The sequence below is a fragment of the Cavia porcellus genome, unplaced genomic scaffold, assembly GCF_034190915.1.
Source record: "Cavia porcellus strain 051 isolate PalLab524CR breed Dunkin Hartley unplaced genomic scaffold, mCavPor4.1 scaffold_20, whole genome shotgun sequence".
In the NCBI taxonomy this organism is placed as follows: Eukaryota; Metazoa; Chordata; class Mammalia; order Rodentia; family Caviidae; genus Cavia; species Cavia porcellus.
In genome coordinates, this window is record NW_026947503.1 from 35,982,728 (window position 1) to 35,993,205 (window position 10,478).

At 35.8% G+C, this 10,478-nt stretch overlaps 1 protein-coding gene across 1 annotated transcript in view; it reads left to right on the forward strand.

Annotated features, from left to right (window-relative positions):
- Positions 1-7,779, forward strand: part of Skor2 (SKI family transcriptional corepressor 2) — a 39,960-nt gene extending 32,181 nt beyond the window's left edge. Inside the window, exons 7-8 of the mRNA XM_063232127.1 lie at positions 2,175-2,240; positions 7,169-7,779. Coding sequence (XP_063088197.1) covers positions 2,175-2,237 — 63 coding nt within the window. The 3' untranslated portion in view covers positions 2,238-2,240; positions 7,169-7,779. The remainder of the gene's footprint in view (positions 1-2,174; positions 2,241-7,168) is intronic.
- Positions 7,780-10,478: the final 2,699 nt, after the last annotated feature.

The window sequence follows — 10,478 nt, forward strand, 5'->3', positions numbered from 1 at the left end:
TATGGTATGCTGAGCTTATATAAATCTTTTGGAATCCAGAGATCTGGATCCAGGAGTATTTCTTGCTGTATCTGTAAATCCAAGATTGCATTTTATGAAATCTGTAAGAGCCATAATTACTTGATAAATCATAAGAAAACTTCCAACAATAGTTCTAAGATACCATCAATTAAATATATCTGATGTAGACCTGCTAAAATACGAAGAGAAAAATATATCTTGAAATCAATGCAATGTTGTAGTTTTCATGAACAAGTGGGACATATGTTAACATTGTCTTCAGTTATTGTTCATGATTTAGCACAAGGTGTTCCGCTCATGACTTTTTTGCTTTTTTGTCTTCGTTGTATGCCTTTTATCTCATTTTGTTTTATGGAAGTAAATCTAGTTATCTTTGGGTTAGGATGAGTAGTTTACTCATTTTAATGAGTGGTTCATGGTGATGTTAACTTATTTCTCACAGTGTCTGGCACAGACCAGACACATACTGAGACCAAGCATCTGCTCTCACACAGGACTCTTTAAATGTGACAGCAGCACAAACACATTTTATTGAAAAGTCATCATGTCCCCAAATTTATATCATTTCTAATTGTAATAAAATTAAACTACAGAATTCCACCCAAGATTTTATTATATCATACATCTAACAAGAGAGATGTTTCATGTGCTTTGAAATATTGCAGTAAACACCAGAATGGAAAACTAAGATTCATAGTGTCTGTGTTAATAGCAGACATAGCATAATTTACAGTGAAAAGAGGAGGTAGCTAGAGTAGGTCCTCATGTAACTGTCCTCATTATAGTTATCTAACTGATCTCAGCCATGTCCTAAAATATAAGATTAGGACATTGAGCTGTTTATGTTACTACATGAATCATTAATTTCAGTACTACAATCCATACTTTTTATCAGGTGGATATGTATCAGATATATTTAGTTTGTAATTGTTGCTCAAAATAGTGAGATCATTATTTTAATATCTTTTTTCCCAGTTAATTTGTTTGGGGCCTGGGGATTTAGCTCAGTGGCATAAACGCCTGCCTTGCAAGCATGCAGTTGTGAGTTTGACCCCTGGTACAAAAAAAAAAATCTGTTTGATTCAAGTAATCTGTTACTATGGTAAAACTGCTCAGTTCATCTTAATTACAAGCATTATTGTAAATAAGTAGCTCCTTTCCATGAGGAAAGCTTCTTAGGTATAGACTGGTAGATCAAGATGGTAAAACATACTACCAGTAAAATGCCAAAAATGCAGAGATGCACACAGCAGAATTCTAAAATATTGCCTAATGAGTGAAAATAATTTTATTTTCTTCACTGCTTTTATGAAATAGCCATATTTCATATTACTTTTGTGAAGGATGAATATGTATTTCTTCAGATGTAAAATAGATTTAAATCTTTAGAGTCCTGCTTAGCCTTGTAATGATGCAGGTAGGTCACATAATGATACATCACCTTAATCAGAGTTAGTAGAGAGGCAAATCTAAATAATACATGTAGTCTAATTTCAACTATTTGAATTTTCTAATGAAAAGTAGCATTTCAAATGTCATAGGCTTTCATTCCCAAATCCAGTATTCAAAAGTGTTTTTCAAGTTTATAGAGATACTATTTTCAAGAATTATATTTTTTATTCAGTTCATTTATTTCTACTGCTTTTATCAATTATTGGAAATTTACCCAAAATAATCCTTTGTGTTTCATTGGTCTCCTTTGTGACATATAATGACAGTATATCTTATAAAGAACACATTTCATAAACTGAAGGATTACATTTAATTAGTTTGCAATCATATTCTTGTTTTGTGACCTTGGACATGCTTTCTCACATTGTCATTCAGTTTGCATACCTAAATAAAAAATTACATTACCATACTCGCAAATGCAAAGTTTTAAACCTTTTTAAAGTAAAATACTAGATGCTAAGCTCAGTGACTAGCTGTAACAACAAGCAGTGTGATCACCTATTGTGTCCTCAATGTGTTTTTTAATAGGCCTTAGGAATTCTGTACCCCAGAAGCCTCATGCTGCTGAATAGATGGAGACCTGAGATGATCCTTTGGCACTCAAATTGTTAGTCATGATGAAGGGTCTCTATTACACATCTTCTCCAAATTTAGCTCACCTGAATGATTTTGTCTTTTTTTTTTTTTTTTTTGTCTTACAGATCCCCTATGCAGCAAGCTTGATCAGGAAAGAAAAGCTTGGTGCCCATCTCAGCAAAAGCTAAAAGGTGAGATTGCCAAAAAAAAGAGATTTGATTAACAATTTGTATTGTCAGTACTGCTTGTGCCCTTTATTGATAAATTTGAAATAGTTTAAGGGATTAGAAAGGTTAAATCAATACACTAATGATGGGACTTCATGTGGAGATGGGACTTCATAAGTGCGTGGCTAAGTGCTTCTTATAAACACTATGGAAAACTCTGAAAACTAAAAACAAAACCCTTATCTTCAGTTAGTGGAAATGATACGCATTTTGTTTTGAGGTTTTGCACTCTTTAAGGTTCTCTTTGACATCCCTGCTTCTGCCCTCCCCCCAGAGGATATCTTCAGTCATGCTTACCTGTCTCTCTGCTTCCAAAAAGCTTTCCTGACTTTCAGTGAGTCACAGCGGGTGGTAATATGACCAACTAGGGATAAAACAGACCTTGATACCTGTTCAAGGAGCAGTAATTCATTCTTTACCTAAACACCTAAGAGTTTCTGTCAGCGGAAGCCAGGCTCAAGATCATATTCCTGGCAACAATTTAAAAGACAAATATTCCTGAATCTTAAGCAAAAGCAAGTAATGAAAATTTGATGAAAACATCAGAATATCATTTGCCTAAACATCTTAAAAACAACTTTTTGGTTCTATGGAAGAAGAAAAGGTTTTTATTAAAACTATAGGAATCCAAAAACTATAGGAATCCAAACCTATGTTTGTTTTTGTAATATTGTGAGATGTACTAACAGAATTGCTAACTCAGGAAAAATTTTCTGATTCCAGAAGTACTATTTATTACTGCTTGTGGTCAACTAGTATTGTGGCAATTTATCAGTTTGATCCATCCCATTAGAATCCTTCTTCCTGCTCCTTCCTTCTGGAACATAATTCATTTCATAGAGTTTATAAGCAAAAATAACTTCCTCACAATGCAGGCTGTGGGTCCCTTTTCTTCCCTTCATGCCTGTCTTCTCCATGTCACAACTACTCTTGCAGATGATACTCCACCCTGTCATCTTTATTAGAGGTAGCTTTCTAGTGTTTGTCTTAAATACTGTAATGTACATCCCACTTCATGAGGCACTGAAAATTCTTTCCAAAACAGCCTACTATTCAGCTCCTTAATTTTGCACATGGATAGCTCAGGCACAGATAGAAGAAATGTGATCTTTTGTGTCCATGTTGCAAAACCAAGAAGCAATTCTAGGGATCCCAACATTAGATATAATGCCTACCTGCTCATAATTACATGGAAATTTTGTTCTCAGTGGACAGGTGTTTCTGTAAATGATACCAGACAAGTGAACCTATTTTCAACCCTTTAAAGTTATACACAAATGTGCTTGTGAGTTTGGCTTATCTTTTAAAGTATTTTTAAACTTACCTTTTAAAGTATGTTTATTGTCTGAAGTTGGCCTTTATTTCTTTCCCATTAAAATAGACCAGTTTTGCACAAGTAGTATGAAGTAAAAATTTTAGAAATTCAGATTCCAGTAAACTAGACTACCAAGGTAATATCAAATTTATTCTGATACACTCTACATGATTAATAGTAGAAAACATAATTTCCTTTGTGTGTTTTAAAATAACTATTTTTCATTGAAATGTAACACACATTCAACAAATTCTTTGTATTACAAGGTCATACAAACCAGAACTCAGTGAATTTTTAGCTAGGTCTCTAGCACTTTGTAACAATCTTGTGTCCTCTGCCCAATTTCTCCCACTCCTATTCTAGCACAGATTAATTTTACCTGTTTTCAAGGTTCGTGTAAAGAACATTGTATAGAATGTTCTCTTGTATCTGGCATCTTTTACCTAGCCTTTGTGAGATTCACTCACTAGAGTGTGGTTTGGTTTATGCATAGAACCTCAGTAAACTCTCCTTTTACCTCATCTACTTCCCCAGCTCATCCCCCCTGCTCATCAGCCTGTCTCACACCTATAAAATGAAGGCTCACTGCCCTGAAACCATGCCATTGATAGTGGCATAGCATATGGCTAGGTTGAAAAAAGAGATTGATTTGTGTTTAGTAACTAATGCTTCCTCCATGCTGATTTTGTTTCCATCCTCACAGACAACAGGGATTTCTCTAAGTAGACCCTGGTGCTTTCAGAAGATTAGTGGTTACTTAAATGCTTAGCTAAATCAGCCAAGCAGAGAATCACGACCATATTGTTAGAGGCAGTCTTTGATTCTCAATATGCCAAGCCTGCAAGGAGTTACCCCAAGAGAGATTACAAAATAAAAATCATTACACCAAGGGAGAGAGACCTGTCTTGCTGAGTGACCACAGGTTTCCAATTTAGGGACTGATGCATTAATGTCTTATGCAAGAGTGACCCTTAAGGTAGTATTCTGTGTTCTTGCCACCCAGTGGATTCCAATATGACTATTAAGGGGAGGAAGCTTTTCAAAACCACAGGCAATCCATTTAATAAGCTGAGCAAGTACTGCCACATATCACTGTTCTACAAATCTTTTTTCCCTATGTTAGAACATAAGAAATTCCTTGTTGGGTCAAAACAATGGTGCATCTGAGCCAAAATATTGTGCAATTCCGATTGAAGAACCAAATTATTTTTATCACTCTAAAAATTTAGGCATATGCACTAAATACTGTTAACTTGACCTTGCTAATTCCTTAAATATCCAGTAACCTTGGGTTTATCTAAATCTTTATTCATCCTAGATACAGTCCCTTTTAGGGCAATGAATTCTATTTGTTTAAGTACAAGTTGTGTAAAGTGTACTTTTATTTTCAAACTACTTCCTAAAATAAGCACTATTAAATTAGACATTGTACTATTTTGCAAATTTGTTGTTTCATGGTGAATGTCAGGTATATCATCCTTTCATTAGTGCTCATTTATTATTTTCTTTCTTTTTTTTTTATTTGTCTTTTTGGTTTTTTATTGGTACCGGGGATCGAACTCACAACCACACACTTGCAAGGCAGGCACTTATGCCACTGAGCTAAATCCCCAGCCCCTTCATTTACTATTTTCACTCCAAAATTATACCTGATGTTTTTTCTTGATTCCAGTTATTTCTGTGATCTGGTTTCTACAAAGACACCGCAGTAAAATCTGACATGGCATAATGTCAACACAGATTAAATTATCATTTTATACTCATTTTCTTTTAAATACCACTCATGTAACTGATTGAAATACCCATGTTTTCACAGAAAAGAAGTAAGTCATTTTGTGTAAGTGGCAAGTGAATTATGGGAAATTACTCATTTATAGATATGAAGGTACTCATTGGCCAAGTTAGAAATGATAACTATCATTTATTGGGAGCTAACTATGCCAGATGCTGGACTAAATTCTTTGTTACATTTTCCCTACAATTTATAACTCTGTAAGATAGTTCTTATAACTCTACCAGGTACAACCTGTTATTATCACCTATTCGTATACAAGAATGCTAAAGCTTGGGGATGTCACATGGCAAATAAACAGTAGAACCGTGATGCAAGCCTAGTCTATCTGACATCACAATTGCTTTCCTGCCTGTTTGGATCCATGTACTGTTGATAAGGAAGACTGGGTTCTAGATACTCGGTCTCCCTGTGTTATCATAAGCAATATCATTTAATCTCTCGAAGTCTCACCCTAATCTATAAATTATGGGTGGCTGAAATGGATCAAAGTCTCTTCTATATCTAAAATTTTGACTATCCCTTTGCACCGTTTTGTTTCCTTCCCCAAAGTAACTGTTTTTATGAAAGCCAAGTCAAGACCATACAGAACAGCCAAGGAAGACTCACTTACTTTTTTTTCATCACAAATTGCTACTTTGCATCCCTCTGGAGAGCTTAAATATACAATTTTCCCCATGTTAACAATGTCTATCTCTTTGGTAAATTTCCATTATTTTTACTATGCTTATAAAGTTAAAGGCTATAAAAGCAAAAAAAAAAAAGTTTTAAAAGGATGTAGAAAGATTGCAGTTGAACACTTTCCTCCTCCCTACCCTGCCAGAACTGGGGATTTAACACAGCATCTTTGCACCGACTTACATCCCATGCTCTTTTTTCTATTTTTTTGTTTTGTTTTGTTTTGTTTTGGGACACAGTCTTACTAAGTCATCAAGTTGCTAAGGTGGGCTTGAATTTGTAATCCTCTTGCCTCAGCCTCCCACAGTGCTGGGATTAAGATTGTACCACTGTGCCTGGCTTTGCTTTCCTTTTTTATGATCAAAGATCCATTTCTCTCATCTTTAGCCAGACATAAGAGGTTTGAGTTGTTTTAAGAATTTCTATGGAGAATAACAATATGCCCTCTCTGTTCTAGCAATCTTACATTAGGTTCATTAAGATAAGTACTACTACATCCACCATCCTATAACTGGGAAAGCTGAAAAAGAGAGAGAGGAGCAAGTTGCCTGGGGTCTTACTTGTAAGTGGAAGGATTTGAGCTCTGGTCTTATAGCCCGTATTTCATCTGCTTTCCTCTTGAAACCTGAAATTGTGGCCTAAGTCACCTCTTCTATTATCAGTTACAAATGTGCAGCTAATAACCAATCCAATTGTCTTAATTATTTTAAGTCATAAATCTATAGGCATACTTTGTGTTTCCCTGACAAGTAAAAGGGTGCCAGAGTATGGGATTCTGTCTGCGATTTTACTGCAGGCTGTTTTAATGTTTGCCCACCAGCCAACCAGAGCTTCTAGAACCAGCCAAGTCGCTTTAGAAAGAATGGCAAATCGACATTTTTTGATTAATAGTTCTAGGTGAGCCTAGTGTTATTAGAAATGCATAAGATTGCAGACTAAAATGTAAAGAGAAGATACTTTCACAGGCACAATTTTAAAAATTATATTGAAACTAAACTAAAAATGTCTTCTCAAGGGTATCGCAACTATTATTCTAAATATTTTTTGATTATCTAATTGTATTATGTTATGCTCAGACTGTCATTCTGTGCTTTTGTCTTATCCCAGGTGCACAGACCCACTTACTCTTGTTCTCTTGTAAGATACAGCCTACTACTGAGCACTTCAGACCTACAGAAAGGCTGCACATTGAAAGGGCTTGGGAATCAAATGCAAAATCAGGTTCAGGAGAACCCAAGGACAAGTGACCTCAAAGCAGCATGGACAACCATGTAAAATAGACTGTAGCAGCCATTCATTAGTGGGGGGAGGGGGGAGCCAACCAGAGCAGTCAATGCTTGTTGCATCTTTTGGTGGAACCAAAGTTTGAGTATTTGTGTTTTTAAAGGACAACCGAACCCAGAGCAGGGAAAGTGCTGTTCACCAACAGACTCGCTGGGAAATCCATGGGTGATCCCAAAAGGTCTCAGTTCCGCACACACGGAGAGACCAGCTCTATACGATTGTCTTTTACTTTAGAAGAAGTGAATCTTAATGCAAAGAAAACAGAAGACCTGTTCCAGGAGCAGGAATCGTGTTTAGACAGATGAGAAAACATCAGTTGAAGAAACTTGCTTTTCATAGCAACCTGGACAGACACACGTGGCCCCTTCCTCTCTGGTACTTTGCCTGCTATATGAATGAAGATTGTATTCCTCTGGAAATATTTTACAGTTTAATAATGAGTGTAATTAAGAATATAATCATGTTATCAAAAATGGTATTTAACTGTTGTAGTTTCTTTAACATTCATGTGGATAAAAAAATCTATAATAAAAAACTATGAAGTACTAGTTGTGTTCATGTAATTAAATGCACATTTATTTAGGGGCAATTCATAGAAATGAATGCTTTTTAGAATTATTTTGGCATTAAAATATTTGAATAAATTATTTTTGAAAACAGAAATCCTTCAGAAATGATTATTAAAGGCTAGATTAACCTTTGGCCCTACTCACCATCTGCAGACCTCCACATTATGTTAGGTTCTTTATGTAGGTAAAACAATGTTCTAAATTAAGTGTTGATGATAAAGTTGGTATTGTGGCTTCTTCCTTATTATTATGTTAAATCCAAGTCTGTGTGATCATTTTATGCCAAAAATTCTGCCATTTATGAAAAAACAGATAAATCAAAATACTGACTCCTTAACTATCAAGATTTTTTAAGGCAATTATGGGTTGAGAAAAAAGCCCATGATGAGCCACCCTCAGCAAAAAGTATATTCCTTTGCAATATTTTATTGTTTAATATTGACCTTCCAAACTGACCAATGCATCTTACCACTGGCAAACCTCAACAGATTTTCAAAAAACATTTAAAGTGCATTACTATGATATTTAACATTTCCCCTTTATCCAAAGGAGCTCCACAATTTATTGTTAAGATAAATATTTTTATCTTAGTTGGCACATTATTGTTAGCTTTCTGTCACTGTAAAAAATACCTGAAATAAGCCAACTTACAAGGAAAAAGAGGTTATTTTGGCTCACCGTTTGAGAGGTTTCCATCCCTGATCAGTTGGCTCTATTATCTTTGAGACTGTAGTGAATCAGTACATCATGATGGGAATGTGTAGAGAAGGAATGTGCTCATCTTATGGCAGCCAAGAAACAGGGGAAAAGAGTAGGGGCCAAGCTCCAAATATTCCCATAAGAATGCACTTCAGTGACCTAAGTTCCTTCTACCAGGCCGTACTTCCTAAAAGTTCTATCATCTTCTAGTAGTTTCACAGCCTGGGCACTAAGCCTGGAGCACCTGGACCACCAGGAGTCATTCAAGATCCAAACTATAATATACACTAAGAAGCCAAAAGAAGGATGTTCATTTGTAATTTTCTTTCTAGTTTATGAAAGATGAGAAGCTATGTCAGAAAAAGTATATAAACCAAGTCCTGGAATGAAATCTAAGGACAGGTTCCCAGCAACCCCTAGAAGAAACTAATATGAAGATTCTACAACAAAGGATTTCCTTTGAGCCTTTCTTCCAGGAGGCTATGTCTGAGCATGGGTGACACATTTCTCAAACCGGCCTGAAATATCTTTCTTTTATTTCCAATTGCAACTGGTAAATGTCTCAGAGTGCACAAATGTCATCAAATGACTTTTTTTTTTTTTTTTTTTTTTTGGTCTTTTTCATTTTTATCGGTACCGGGGATCAAACTCACGACCGCCTGCTTGCAAGGCAGGTGCTTATGCCGCTGAGCTAAATCCCCAGCCCTCAAATGACTTTTTAGCAAAGGATAATCAGGGTGAGATAAAATGAAAGGTATGTCTACAGAGCCATGGAGTTATTAATCACAGAATAGCTCTAAATAGAGTTAATAGACATATTCAATGCACAGAATCTCATTGGCCTCTCCTGCTGATAATATAATGCTGCACTGATGTCTTCTAGCTCGCCTCCCAAATTCCAGGTTCCAAAGAAGCTCAGCAGTACATCCTGCTCTGAGCTAGCACTCAGAGGATGCCAACTGTCCTTATTCCCTTAGCCTGAAAACTTTGTCTCTTAAGGTATTTTATTAGACTTAGTTTATATGCCCTACAAACACCAGAACCTAACCACACTCCTTGTAACCATAAAATGACATACTAAAAAACAAAAGCTTTAGAGAAAGGAATCTAAGGAAATCCAACAATGGTAGGGAAACATGTAATTTACTTCACCTGTTTTCTCATTCTGGATAGTAAGCATTTCTTCCCTATTCTAGTAAGGGTTGATGCTTTTAGGCTGGAACAGAAAGACTTTCTCTTAAAAGTGGATACGATTGAATTATCTGAGTTGCCTGTGGAAACAGACAAGACATCCATCTACAGCACTGCATGGGCTAAAAATAAAGCCACTCTTCAGCAGGACAAATGAAAATTCTTGGCTCTATATAAAATGACAGCAGAAAAACACTGTGCTCTTTTCTTTGACAGTTTTATCATATCAAAATTCTAAGGTCAATCCAAATACTAACTAATGAAGAATTCAGGCAATGCAAATAAAATTCTCTTTTTTAATTCTAAATTAAATTATAAGATTAAAAACCTTAGAAAATCAAAGCAAAAATTCTGGCTCAACCAATAAAGTATTTCATGTTGAGGCAAGCCAGACACATCAGACTGACGCTTTCTGTCCTCAGAATGCCTGAGTAATTGCTCGTCTGTTTGCCATAGGCAAGGAGAGAGGGACATCGCACCCCAATTTCTGTAGATTGAGCAATGAGAGTAGACTCAGCTCTGTGGAAAAGAGGAAGAACATTCCTAGTTACAAGGGATATTATTAGAGAAGAGCTCTATCATTTAGAATTTAAGGCAACCTTGGTCAGCAGTGAGGAAGGTGAAAGGACCGCTGGTGCATGGTAAGGATGTACATCACGTTATTGAAAGGACAG